Raw genomic sequence first — 15,332 nt, forward strand, 5'->3', positions numbered from 1 at the left:
CAAACCTCACTCCCTTGTGTTCTGCTGGTACTGTTTTTTCCAGGCAAGCATATCTAAGAACCAGAGCAGCAGGCCCATCCTCCAAAACACCAGCACAAACCCCCCTCATGCACTGAGTCTACTGACCACAGAATTCTGCAAAGCTTTAGCTCTAATGTAAATAGCATTAGGTAATTTTTGATAATCTTTGCTAAGCAGACCAGGACAAACCTAGTTAAAATTCACCACACTTTGGCCAAGGTCCAAACACTCCCCACTGCATCGAGAGGAAACTGACCTGAGGGAAAAAGCAGCCAAAACTTAGCAGCAGAGCACATGCAGCCTATCCTGGAGACACTTCTTGAAGCACCAAGAAGTGGTGTTGTGGTTTTTTTGTTGTTTGTTTTCCCAAAATTGGGCCTTTTATTTTTGGATTGTCACCCAAGGTCACTTTGCATAGTAGGCACATTGTGAAGAGTCAGGAAAAGTAGGCCAGCAGGAGAAAGGAAGAGGACGCCATTTGGGACTGATTATGTCCTTACCGGGAGGAGCAGTGGCCACAGAACAGGATGCTGTTGGTCTTGCTGTGTTGGATAAAGAAGAGGAAGGGTGGTCGGCGCAGAACCGGGGCATGATTCTTGCACACCGCAACATTGTGATGGCCGCTGTGGCCGCCGCAGCCTCTGTGCCTTCCTTGTTCACCTCCATTAAGGCCTTGTGCACCACCCTGGACAGATACAGGTCTTTCCTGGACGACATCCCAGAGAAGTCTGCCTTGGCCTGCTCAAAGGCATCGGTCATGCCCAGAGAGCAAAGCACATTCTTCTTGTCGTAATCCTCCTCCAGTTTAAATCTAGGGAGGAAAACTTCCACCTCTTCTTCGTCCAGCATGTCTGGCCTCGTCCACTCTGCAAATTTCTCATAAGTGAGTTCTTTCTCCACCGTCCTCAAATCCGTGTTTTCATCTAGAAGCATGATGATCATGTTCAGCTCTTTGCCCACAAAAGGGAGCACCAGAGTTTTGGTGAATATTTCCTCTATATAGGTCATTTGAAAGGTAGATTTTTTAAACATCATCTTCACAGGTTTCTCCTCATTCTTGCTGACTTTAAATGGTCTTTCCATGGTCTGTGTTTTGTTAAACTGATTATCCCTATCCTTTGAAATAGATGGCATTCACGAGAATCAGATTAGTCATTGAATCCACTGAACCCAGAGACAGCAACTCTGTAATCTGTCCTTCCGTCTTTTCGGCCACCCAGGTGTTGATGTGTGCCCTGGTCTCTTCTGCAGCGGTATGAAAGTCGAGCTATTCCATCTCTGCTTGGTAGAACTTGAGGCAGGAGTTTTTGAAAGACGAGAGGAATTCATGAGACTTGTCTCCAAAGAGCCTGTTGGCAGTTCTAAACAAGTACTGTGCATTGGTCCTGGACAATATATGACCTCTTCTTCATAAAGGCATCACACTCAGGAGCAGGAAAAATAACAGGTTTTGGTAATACAAGGAAGGAGACAGAGATCTAAATACAATTCCAAGATGGAGAAATTCATCCCAAAAGAAGGAATAAAATGACCAGAGATCTAATTCAAACAGATATTAGTGACATGCCTGGTCCAGAATTTAAAGCAACAATCATATGTATAATAGGTGGGCTTGAGAAAAGCACAGAATACATCACAGAGACCCTGCTTCAGAGATAAAAGACCTAAAAACTAGTCAGGCTGACATGAAAAATGCAATAACTGAGATCTGAAACTGACTATATGAAATGACAAGAATGGAAGACACAGAGAAATAAATAAGTGATATTGAAGATAAAATTATGGAAAATAATGTGGTGGAAAAGAAGGAAAGAAAAATATTGGATCATAAGTGTAGACTAAGGAACTCAGTGACTCCATAAAGGGTAATAACATTCCTATCATAGGTGTCCCAGAAGAAGAAGAGATAAAAGCAGGCAGAAGGTTTATTTGAGGAATTTATACTTGAAAACTTTCTTAATCCATGACAGGAAACAGATATTTAAACCCATGAAGGACAGATAATTCCCGTCAAAATCAACAAAAACAGCTAACACCAAGACATATCTTGGTTAAATTTGCAAAATATAGAGATTAAAAAAAAAATCCAAAAACAGCAAGACAAAAGAAATTCCTCATTTGAAAGGGAAGAAAAAGAAGGTCAGCAGCTGCTTTTTCCACAGAAATTTCAAAGACAAGAAGTCTATGGCATGATATATTCAATGTGCTGAAAGGGAAAACTATGCAACCAAGAATACTTTAACCAGCAAGATTATCAGTCAGAATAGAAGAAGAGATAAAGAGTTTCCTAGACAAACAAAAACTAAAGGAGTTTATGACTACTAAACCAGCCCTATAAGAAATATTAAGGGGACTCTTTGAGTGTAATAAGATCAAAAGTGACAAAGACTAGAAAGGATCAGAAAGGATGAATACCCAACTTTTGCATCAACATGGATGGGACTGGAGGAGATTATGCTGTGTGAAATAAGTCAAGCAGAGAAAGTCAATTATCATATGGTTTCACTTACTTGTGGAACATGAAGATTAGCATGCAGGACATTAGGAGAAGGAAAGAAAAAGTGAATAAGGGGAAATCGAAAGGGGAGATGAAGCATGAAAGACTGTGGACTCCAAGAAACAAATGGAGGGTTTTAGAGGGGAAGGGATAGGGGATGGTGAACCTCATGGTGGATATCAAGGAAGGCATGGATTGCATGGAGCACTAGGTGTTGTACATAAACAATGAATATTGGAACACTAGGAAAAAAAAAAAAAACAAAAAAGAAAGGGACAGAGAAAAATCTCCAGAAACAATGCAAAAAAAAAAAAAAAGGTAATAAAGGACACTATATTCACATCTATCAATAATTACTCTGAACGAAATGGACTACATGCTCTAGAAAAAAAACATAGGGTGTCATAATGGATTAAACACACACACACACCACCTATTTATACACTGCCTACAAGAGACTCATTTTAGACCTAAAGACACTTGTAGAGTGAATGTAAGAGGAAGAAAAATATTTATCACGCAAATGGATTTCAAAAGAAAGCCAGAATAGCAATACTTCTATCAGACAAACTAGATTTTATTTTATTTTTTATTTTTATTTTTTTTAAAGATTTTCATTTATTTATTTGACAGACAGAGAGAGATCACAAGTAGGCAGAGAGGCAGGCAGAGAGAGAGGGGGAAGCAGGCTCCCTGCGGAGCAGAGAGCCCAATGTGGGGCTCGATCCCAGGACCCTGAGATCATGACCTGAGCTGAAGGCAGAGGCTTAAACCACTGAGCCACCCAGGCGCCCCAGACAACCTAGATTTTAAACCAAAGACTGTAAAAAGAGATGAAAACAGGCACTACATCATAATAAAGGGGTCTAACGAACAAGAAGATATAACAATTGTAAATTTTTATACCCCCAACTTGGGACCACCAAATTTATAAAACAATAACATACATAAAGGAACTCATGGATAATAATACAATAAGGATTTTTATCGTTCCACTTACATCAATGTACAGATATCTAAGCAGAAAATTAACAAGGAAACAGTGGCTTTGAAAGACACACTGGATCAAATTGACTTAACATATATATTCAGAACATTTCCTCTTAAATCAACAGAATACATATTATTTTTGCATACAAATTGGGCATTCCCCAGAATATATCATATTCTAGGTCACAAATCAGGCCACCACAAACACAAAAAGATTGGAATCAGATCGTGCATATTTTCAGATCACAATACTCAAACTTTAAATCAACCACAAGGGAAAAAAAAAGGAAAAACATGAAAATTAAAGAGCATCCTAATAAAGTACGAATGAATGAACCAAGAAATTAAAGAGATGAAGAAATTCATGGAAACAAATGGAAATGAAAGTATGATGATCCAAAACCTTTGGGATGTGGCAAAAGTGGTCACAAGAGGGAAGTATACAGGAATACAGGCCTACCTCAAGATGTAAGAAAACACTCAAATATAACTAACCTTATACTTGAAGGAAAACTAATCTTATACTTGAAGGATCTAGAAAACGAACAAATGAAACCTAGAGCCAGCAGAAGAGAAATAATAAAGAGTAGAGCAGAAATAAAGATATAGAAACCAAAACAACAGGAGCACCTGGGAAACTCAGTGGGTTAAGTGTCTCACTTTGTCTCAGGTTATGCTCTCAGGGACCTGGGATCAAGCCCTGTGTCTAGCTTTCTGTTCAGCAGGGAGTCTGAGTCTCCTTCTCCCTCTGTCCCTCTCCTTCCTGCTTGTGCTCTCTTTCACTCTCCCTCAAATAAATAAATAGATAGATAGATAGATAGATAGATAGATGTCTTTAAAAAATAGAACAGATCTTTATAGATTCTGGACACTAGCCCTTTATCTGATATGTCGTTTGCAAATATATTCTCCCATTCTGTCAGTTGTCTTTTGATTTTGTTAACTGTTTCCTTTGCTGTGCAAAAGCTTTTGATCTTGATGAAATCCCAATAGTTCATTTTTGCCCTTGCTTCCCTTGCCTTTGGCGTTGTTCCTAGGAAGATGTTGCTGCGGCTGAGATCGAAGAGATTGCTTCCTGTGTTCTCCTCAAGGATTTTTATGTATTCCTTTCTCACATTGAGGTCCTTCATCCATTTTGAGTCTATTTTTGTGTGTGGTGTAAGGAAATGGTCCAATTTCATTTTTCTGCATGTGGCTGTCCAGTTTTCCCAGCACCATTTATTGAAGAGGCTGTCTTTTTTCCATTGGACATTCTTTTCTGCTTTGTCGAAGATTAGTTGACTGTAGAGTTGAGGATCTATTTCTGGGCTCTCTATTCTGTTCCATTGATCTATGTGTCTGTTTTTGTGCCAGTACCATGCTGTCTTGATGATGACAGCTTTGTAATAGAGCTTGAAGTCCGGAATTGTGATGCCACCAACGTTGGCTTTCTTTTTCAATATCCCTTTGGCTATTCGAGGTCTTTTCTGGTTCCATATAAATTTTAGAATTATTTGTTCCATTTCTTTGAAAAAGATAGATGGTACTTTGATAGGAATTGCATTAAATGTGTAGATTGCTTTAGGTAGCATAGACATTTTCACAATATTTATTCTTCCAATCCAGGAGCAAACTCAACACCCAAAGAACAAATAATCCAATCAAGAAATGGGCAGAGGACATGAACAGACATTTCTGCAAAGAAGACATCCAGATGGCCAACAGACACATGAAAAAGTGCTCCATATCACTCGGCATCAGGGAAATACAAATCAAAACCACAATGAGATATCACCTCACACCAGTCAGAATGGCTAAAATCAACAAGTCAGGAAATGACAGATGCTGGCGAGGATGCGGAGAAAGGGGAACCCTCCTACACTGTTGGTGGGAATGCAAGCTGGTGCAGCCACTCTGGAAAACAGCATGGAGGTTCCTCAAAGTGTTGAAAATAAAACTGCCCTATGACCCAGCAATTGCACTACTGGGTATTTACCCTAAAGATACAAACGTAGTGATCCAAAGGGGCACGTGCACCCGAATGTTTATAGCAGCAATGTCCACAATAGCCAAACTGTGGAAAGAACCTAGATGTCCATCAACAGATGAATGGATCAAGAAGATGTGGTATATATACACAATGGAATACTATGCAGCCATCAAAAGAAATGAAATCTTGCCATTTGCGACAACATGGATGGAACTAGAGCGTATCATGCTTAGCGAAATAAGTCAAGCAGAGAAAGACAACTATCATATGATCTCCCTGATATGAGGAAGTGGTAATGCAACATGGGGGCTTAAGTGGGTAGGAGAAGAATCAATGAAGCAAGATGGGATTGGGAGGGAGACAAACCATAAGTGACTCTTAATCTCACAAAACAAACTGAGGGTTGCTGGGGGGAGGGGGTTTGGGAGAAGGGGGTGGGATTATGGACATTGGGGAGAGTATGTGCTTTGGTGAGTGCTGTGAAGTGTGTAAACCTGGTGATTCACAGACCTTACCCCTGGGGATAAAAATATATGTTTATAAAAAATAAAAAATTTAAAAAAAAAAGAATATAGAGACAAAAAAAAAAATAGAACAGATCAATGAAACCAGGAGCTGGTTCTTTGAAAGAATAAAATTGATAACCCCTTTGCCAGACTTATCAAAATGTAAAGAGAAAAGACCCAAATACATAAAATCATGAATTAAAGTGGAGAGATCACAACCAATACCACAGAAATACAGAAAAAATTATAAAAGAAAATTATGAAAAATTAAATACCAAAAAATTGGGCAATCTGGAAGAGATGGATAAATTTCTAAAGACAAATAAACTGCCAGAATGGAAATAGGAAGAAATAAAAATCTTTAACATACTGATAACAGTAAAAACGTGAATCAGTAATCAAATATCTTCCAACAAACAAAAGATGAGGGACAGTTGACTTCCAGGGGGAATTCTACCAATCATTTAAAGAAGAGTTCATACCTATTCTTCTCAAATTGTTCCAAAAAATAGAAATGGAAGGAAAATTTTCAAACTTATTATACAAGGCCAGGATTACTTTGATTCCAAAACCAAAGACCCCATTACAAAAAGGAATTAGAAGCCAATATCCCTGATGAACATGGGAAATAAATTTCTCAACAAAATACTAGCAAATTGAATCCAATAGTACATTAAAAGAATCATTCACCACGATCAAGTGGAATTTATTCTTGACCTGAAAGGCTGCTTTGATGTTGGCAAATCAATCAGTGAGATACATCATATTAATGAAATAAAGGATAAGAATCATATTATCCTCTCAATAGATGCAGAAAAATAAAAAAACCAAAGCAAAAACAAACAATTGGGACTTCATCAAGATAAAAAGCTTTCTCATAGTGATAGAAACAACAAGCAAACTAAAAGGCAACCTTCAGCATGGCAGAAGAGAGTTGCAAATTACATATCTGATAAAAGATGTTCAACATCACCCATCATCAGGCAAACACAAATCAAAACTACAAGGAGATATCATGTCACTCTTATTAGAGTGGTTAAAATGAACAACACAGGAAACAACAAGTGTTGGCAAGGATGTGGAGAAAGGGGAACCCTCTGACACTGTTGGTGGGAATGCAAACTCATGCAGCCACTCTGGAAAACAGTCTGGAGATTCCTGAAAAAGTTAAAAATAGAACTACCTAGCAATCCAGCAATGGCACTACAGGTATATACCCAAAGGATACAAATGTATTGATTTGAGGGACACTAAAGTACACTGATATGTATAGCAGCATTACCAACAATAGCCAAATGATGGAAGGAGCCCAAATGTCTATCAACTGATGAATGGATTAAGAAGATGTGATATACATACAATGGAATATTACTCAGCCATCAAAAAGAATTGAATCTTGTCATTTGCAATCATGTGGACAGAACCAGAGGGTATTATGAGAAGAAAAATGGTCATAGAAGAAAAACGCCATATGATTCCACTCATATATGGAATTTCAGAAAACAAACAGATGTACATGGGGGGTAAAAGAAAGAGAAAGAGAGAAACCAGGAAATAGAGACCGCTGAGGTTTGCTGAACGGGAGGTGAGTGGGGGCTGGGTTTAATGGGTGATGAATACTGGGTATTATATGTAAGTGATGAATCACTAAATTCTTCTCCTGCAACTAATATTATACTGTGCATTAACTAGCTAAAATTTAAATAAAAACTTGAAACTAAAAACAAAGCAAAAAACAAAAGAAGGGATATGCAACACATGAGAGGCCCCCTGAAGCATCTGTATGGAGACTGGGATGACATGTGGGTAGAATGGCAAATAGACCAGATGGTTTAAAATTGAGATTCACACGTGGATTACCAGGAGATAAACCAGAAATGACTTGTAAAGCAACATAGGTCACTGTGAATGCATGCTTTGGGGTTTGGCTCAGATCCAGAAATAGTAAAGATGTGAATAGAGGAAAAATGTATCTGACACAAGAATTACACTGTTTCCAACATGGAATGCCCTAATAAGGATACTTTTCTAATAAAATTATTTAAATTTGAATTATACTCTAAGTAAACAAATTGAGAGTGCACTGATTTGTTATGACTGAGTTTATGACTGAGGTAGTTTTTGTTTACTTCTTGTTCTTTTATTTGGTGGTGGTTGTTGTTGTTGTTTTGAATCTAATGTCCTGGCTAAGCATCTTATTTAGACTTGCTTATACAGCTAACTACCACTGTGCATAACTTCCAGAATGGGAAATTAGCCTGGCTAATTTAACAACCAGGATTCTAGTTTAATCCTGTTGATGTATTCCTGATAATTAACAATCTGTGAGCAGTTGCATTGTCCAATATCCAATATACAGTGCAAGGAAAATGATCATTTGTACATTGTGAATTTGGTGGACTAAATGAAAAAACACTTTTTTTATTAATAGCTGCAGTTTTAATAAATTTTATAAGTTAATAGGGTTCAATTAATGTTGCCAAGTGGTGTGCTTCATACATATGTCTCTGGGGTTTTGTGAAGTTGGGAAGAATGTATAATGAATGGTTGAGCAGTTATATTGGTACCCTAGTAATTAGAGAACGAGTAATTAATGTGCATCTGTGTTAGGCTCCTGGGTACTGTCAACGACCCTGTAGTGTGCAAAAAAGAGAAATTATGAGCTTGGCAGGGGAATACAGTTTTTCTCTTTTTCTTAAATTTTAGATCTACATCTGTGTTTAATTAGAAGAAGAAATGAATTCCCATTAACACCATTAGGCAACATGCTATGATTGGTTAAAGCCTACATGGACTGTGAAACAGATCTAGAAAGCTCAGGAGACTACAATGGGATTTTTTAATCTCAGAAGGACTTTATTTTTGAACAAAATTAAGATTCTGAATAGTTCACACCTGGCTGTCTGTAGATTACCTTCTGCTCTTCACTCGTGGCCACTTTCTAAAACTATGAATGGTCTAAACAAAAATCTACTAAGCAAAAATGACTTACCATATCCGTAAGAATTTTTTTTTTTCCTGTAAGGGGTGAGATACAATCCCATCACTTTGTGTTAGTCTCAGTATGCAAAAATGTCACAAATATTAATGGTGATATTACATACTTTACTGAAAGATAATAGTCACAGATGTTACAGATGACTAGCTATGCTGATGTTTTAGTTTCCAGAGAGATTCAAATTAAATTGCTTTTATCTTCTGAAGCAGAGTAACATTTCATATTCCACATGATAATGAAATGTATCCTTAGGGCAAGTAGTATGTCTGTACTTTTAAAATGAAACAGGCATGATTTAATTAGTAGGCAAGAACATAGTCCTAGATTTTAAGAGAAAGATGACTCTCCTGAGTGTTCTTGTTCAGTGGCTCTCTAAAATTCTGCTTTTTGGGAGTGCTGCTGAATAGCTGTATTTGTAATTAAACATTGCCTTTGCTTAAAGTTTTGGTAGTATTCTGCCAAATATTCCATTGAGATATTAACTTGAAATGACAATATTCATTCATTCATATATAATTATGCTAGAAACTTGCTATGCACTATTGGCTATAAAGTTGGAATTTTGAGAGAAAAAGTTCAGTATTGGACATCAGCAAACAAATTATATAAACAGGTTAATAATAGTGGATAATTTCACCCATAGGAATGTTCAGTGCTTGCATTTAGATGTTAGCTTAAAAGCAAGACAAAAAATTATTTGTTACCGCCTATTTTAAAGATATAATGTTTAAGGAATATCTATCATAAATTTTAACCATTTCCTTAACACTTTTATTAAGTAAAATAATATAATCAAATGTACAGTACAAATTGCTAAGCTAATTTAAAAATCATAATCTCTTCTTTCCTTCTTGTTCTAATATTTGATGATTCACTTAAGATTTAAAAAGGATTTATTTTAAAAAGTTGAAATATTGAAATGATAGCTTCATTTTAGTTTTCTGTATTATGTAAGTATTGTACTTTAGAAACTCTGGAGCCAATAGTTCAAAGAAGGAAATTGACCCTCTACTTACTAGATAATATGACCTTGATTAAATCACTTACATTCTATTCTTTTCCTTTCTTATCTTGAGAAAGTGAAAATAATAATGTCTATATCACAATGTTCATCAAAATGTGAAATGAGAATAAATATGCATGATGATGGTGATGATGACAATGAAGAAAATGATGGCAGCTAGAGTTGGTTAGATTATTACATGGTAGATCTCTCAAGAAGTAGAGGGGTACCTCGGTGGCTCAGTTGGTTAAGTGTCTGCCTTAGCTCAGATCATGATCGCAGGGTCCTGATGATAAGGGAGAGCTAGGGTCTTGTCTCACAGAGTCAAAGAACGAATTGTTTAGACAAAGTAGAGTGAGCAAAGCAATAGAAGTTTAAGCAAGGATACAGAAAAAAGCTCTCAGGAGTGAGAGGGGTCCCACCAGGGCTGCCGCTGAGGGGTTTTAGGTATGGTCTTTTAGTAGAATGATAATCATGGAACCTAAATATTTTTAACATTTCTATTGTGATAACACCTTCAATGGCTTACTTCCTTTTTAGGGTCTTGTAATTCCTGATTGGTCACAAGTAGCTGTAATGACAAGACCTCACCTCTTCCGCCTAAGACAGGATAGTCTGGTTTGTTCTATTGTCTCTGGTTTCCTTTTATCTCCCATAATTTTTTTTTTTTTAATTTTGTGAGCCTGATCCCATGGTCCCCTACACATCTTTCTCTGCCTAGCCCCACCTGTCCCTTACTCACTGAGATTGAGCCCCATATCAGACTCTCTGCTCAGCAGGGAATCTGCCTCACCCTCTCCCTCTGATCCTCCTCCCTGCTTGGGTGGTATCTTTCTCTCTCTCTCTATACACACACACACACACACACACACACACACATATATATGTATACACACACACACATATATACACGCTCTCTATATATATACACACATATATATAGATATCTCTCTCTATATATACACACATATGTATATGTATAGATATCTATATATATATGTGTGTGTGTGTGTGTGTGTGTGTAGACATATATATATTTCAAATACATTAATAGGAACTTAAAAAAAAAAAGTGAAATAGACTGGAGATGACCTTCAATTCTTTGCTACCCTTCCTTTTGCCAGGTGGACTTGAATTCAATACTAATTAGATGTGGCCTGGCCATTTTAACTCTCTGATCAATTAAATACAACAAAAGTGAAGTTCTGGGACTCCTGAGGTAGGATCCTAAGAAGCTTACAATTTCCATAAAGCCTCTCAGAAAGATACCCACTTACAAGATGTCCCCTTCTGAAGTCTATCTGCCTTTTCCATGCTGCATGGAGAAACTATACATAGTAACTCTGTTCAGAAGTCGCAAATACCCCTAAGATGACTGCAAGCAGCAACAGTCCACCTTGTGTGTGGCCATTTTCACGTCTAGCTCAAGCAATTGTTTACATAACAGTAGCCTCAACTAAAATTTGAGTATCCCCACATGAGTAACTCTATATGATAACCTTCCAATTGAGCCTCTTCAATATATAGGACAGCAAGAGATAGGAAGGAATTGTCATTTTAAGATTTACACAGCAACAGCTAACTGTAACAACAAAAATACCATTAGTTAAGCATTTTACAATGCCATTTGCTTCTTATAAAATCTAGGGTTCATCAGGTCCAGTAACTTGCCTCAGGTTACATAGTAAAAAGAATATAACAGCAATAGCAACAACAACCACAATAATAAATGATAGCATTTAACATATGTCAATGTTCAATGTATTTTACATATTTTTATTGGACTATAGTTTCCACACAATGTTACATTAGCTTCAGTTGTACAGCATGGTGATTAGACAACTCTATATATTACGCTATGCTCACCTCAGGTATAACTGATGTCACCATATAACCCTGTTTTAATATCATTGACTGTAGTCTCTATGCTGTGCCTTTTATCCCTGTGGCTTATTCATTCCCTAATTGAAAGACTGTACCTTGCACTCCCCTTCATCCCCTGGATTTTGTGTATTTTAACTCACTCAATCACCATATGGTTAGATTTCTTGCTATTATCAACTGCTTCATTTTCTATATAAAGAAATTGAGATGCAGAAAAAATAATTAATTTGACCAAGAAATGACAGAACTGGAATATTACATTAGTGTGAAAAGCTTTATTTTATTTTTTTTTCATAGCATTGTGTCTTAAACAGTTGATCTTGGATTTAAACCCATATGTGCTTGATTTTAAAGCCAATGCACACTATGTTTATATCTTGGTTTTCCTATCATCTCATACACCTTGTAGAACTATAGTCCAAGTCAGCTAACCTGGCTAAACCCTGTATGGTCTGACATTTCAGTTTGAACCACCATCTGCGTTTTGTTCATTTCATGTCTCCTCCACGCATTTGCAAGATCTGTAAGCATAAAAACTCTCACTTGCTAACCTTTAAATCTCCAATGCCTAACAAACTTCCTGGCACAAAATTTTGTATCCAACAAGAATTTTTAGAATAAATAATCACAGGGAGATCTTGGTTACTTTAGGAGAAAGCTACAAATATTAATATTGAGCTATCCATTGAAGGGTCAACCCTAGATCCAGATAAGCTTTTCCAGTCTCTACCTTGAGTTCCCTCTGTTCCTCCTTCTCTTTTCCTGCAGCAGTTCTAAACAAGAAAGTCCAGAGAAAAAAAGCATTGCTGCATTATTACTATCTAATAAAACAATTCTCATAATACAAATAAATTAAAATTTTTATTTGAAGGTGACAGTGATCCATGGCTATCAGAGGCAGCTTGAATTATTTTTTGTATAATGTATATTGTATAATATATATTTTTTTTTTTTTTTTTTGGTTCACAAAAAACAACATTAAAGTTTATTTTATTTTTTTAAATTTCTTTTCAGTGTTCTAGAATTCATTGTTTATGCACCATACCCAGTGTTCCATGCAATATGTGCCCTCCACAATACACACCACCAGGCTCATATTTTTATATATATAAAATTAATAATGAATTGCCACACAAATGGCTCAAAGAGGCAGGTCTTTATCAATTCAGTTACAAGCACTATTAACACTTTTTCTAAAAATAAATTTTGGATATATGCATTTTGTATTAAAAACAGGAAGAGGAGCTGCTTTACTATTAAATAGCCATCCTCCTCATTATCAGACTACCATAATAATCATCATCATAACTTTCTTCATTCCTTTCCATCTAAGATACTTAAAGCTAAATAGTTGAAAGAAGAACTACCCCTGCCAAACAAAACAAAAGTAAATTGTTCTAAGCAAACCTGAAATTGTAGGTTAGTTTTGAGTTGTTGAAGTCAGAGCACCAGCAACAAAAGATTGTCAAGTCAGTGTTTTTCTCTTGAGCATCCATTGAAACCAGTTACTTCTTGCTCTGTTTTGCTTAACTTTAAAATTATGACACAAAATTTTAAAAGCCCAGACAAATTATAATTCAAATAATTATAAATAAATAAAATATGTTAATAATAAAATTGATAATTTTGTGTGCTTGCTTTGTAACATGGGATGTATAAGTTAATAATAAAATAATAAAATAAAATAACAAGATCATTATAATGGTATTATCCTATGTAATAAAGTCCAGCATTTTAATGAAATTGTAAATTTTCTTTTTTTTAGACAATATTTTTTAGACAATAATTTTAGACAATATTTAGACAATTTAGATGAGAAAATTTATCACAAGCTCTGAATCTGCTTTGCTACCACTAGAGTAGAATTTGTGAATTCTACGGAAATCAATTTGTGTGTGTGTGTATGTGTTTGTAATAAATCAAGAGGATAAAACACAGTGAACATTTCTAAAACAACTTGATTGTGTCAGCAGATTCTTATTAAGGTTTATTTTCAATGAGTTTTAAAATGCTGAACCAGAATGACAGAAGCAAAAGTAATTCATGAGGTATACCTTCACAGAGAATTCCATCATAAATTATTGAAATGATATGTGCTTTTCTTAACATATTACTGTATTTCCATTTTAGAACAACTTAGTTATGTATTTTACATATTTGTCTAAAATATTTCCTTCTCTCAGGAATATATTTTGATTTATTTTTATTCACAAGGAAGCTTATCTTTATTATTTCAAATACCATAAAAGACCTCAACTAGATTTTCTAGTCATTAAAGAGAGCACAGGTTTTAAAAGTCTGAGGTAGACCAATTTGAAAAAAATTAAGTACAGGGGAAATTTCATGCCACCTATCACATTTTAATTTAGTACTTGCCTATGTTGCCAGAAATAATATTGGCAAAGAGAAATGCCTAATGAAGGCAACAGGAAGTCAAAAAAAGCTTCCACTGACTTAGTTCAGGTTTTCTATGAAGTGTCTGCCAGTGACTTACTTAAAAAAAAAAAAAAAAAATTCAACTATATCAGAAGACTTGAGATCTTTTCGCATACATTACTATAACCCTGATGTTCAAAATTCTTTGTCATATATTCTTTTAACAATTTAGGATTATTCCTTCCCTTCTACCATGTTCTACTCCTTTTACTCTTGAATGAGAGTTTTCCTGTAACATCGTTATTTTTAAAATAGAGAAGGGAGCTTTTTTAAAGCCATTTTTTGCATTATTTACCTATCTTCATATTGCCCTGTCAAACTGTGAGCTATTTAGTCTCAGATCATTACATACCTAGTGCAAAGAAGTACTGTTCAACAACTAAAGAGAAATTCTCAATAAGATGTAAGTTCTTTTCCATCATGAAAGAAAAAAACCAAACCAAACCAAAACAAAACAAAAAACCTCCCAACAACAATCTTCAAATTCACTTTACTCTCCCATTTAGTTCTCCTGACTCCATAGATGTCTTAAAGTCTTTCTTCCCAATTTCTCAACTCCCCAAGTTCCACACATTCAAAATACTTGTGTTTTTTTTTTTTATTTCTCCCTTTTTTCTTCTTGACTATCTACTTATATTTTTTTCTCTACCTCCTCTGAATTCACCAAGGTGCAAAGAAGCAATCTGAAGGGTGTGAGAAGGAGATGAAGAAACTAAACAAGAACATCTAGAGTCTATTTACTGGAAAGAAGAGGTAAGGTCACCCATTTTCCCAAATTGTGATGGTGCTTGTATTTCTCTCCTAGATTCAAGTGCAAGGAGTTCCCTCAAATTAACACTGAAGTATATTTATGTAGATAACTTAAAATCTGAAACATATCATATGACTCTAAAGACTTGAATTGTAATGCATTGAGTTACTAGAAAGAGGAAAAACACATCAAAAGCATTGTGAGGCTGCTGATCTGATCTTCTCCAAATGATCTTCTGCCTAATAAAAATAAAAAACAATCTTAACTACTTATAGAT

At 35.8% G+C, this 15,332-nt stretch overlaps 1 protein-coding gene across 1 annotated transcript in view; it reads right to left on the bottom strand.

The window, feature by feature from the left end:
- Positions 1 to 517: 517 nt before the first annotated feature.
- The window catches only part of LOC116582559 (serpin B6-like), a 131,766-nt gene continuing 116,951 nt past the window's right edge, over positions 518 to 15,332 (bottom strand). The window contains 3 exon segments of the mRNA XM_032330085.1: positions 518 to 585; positions 588 to 1,135; positions 1,137 to 1,427. Coding sequence (XP_032185976.1) covers positions 518 to 585; positions 588 to 1,135; positions 1,137 to 1,427 — 907 coding nt within the window.

This window comes from Mustela erminea, chromosome 2, assembly GCF_009829155.1.
Source record: "Mustela erminea isolate mMusErm1 chromosome 2, mMusErm1.Pri, whole genome shotgun sequence".
Lineage (NCBI taxonomy): Eukaryota > Metazoa > Chordata > Mammalia > Carnivora > Mustelidae > Mustela > Mustela erminea.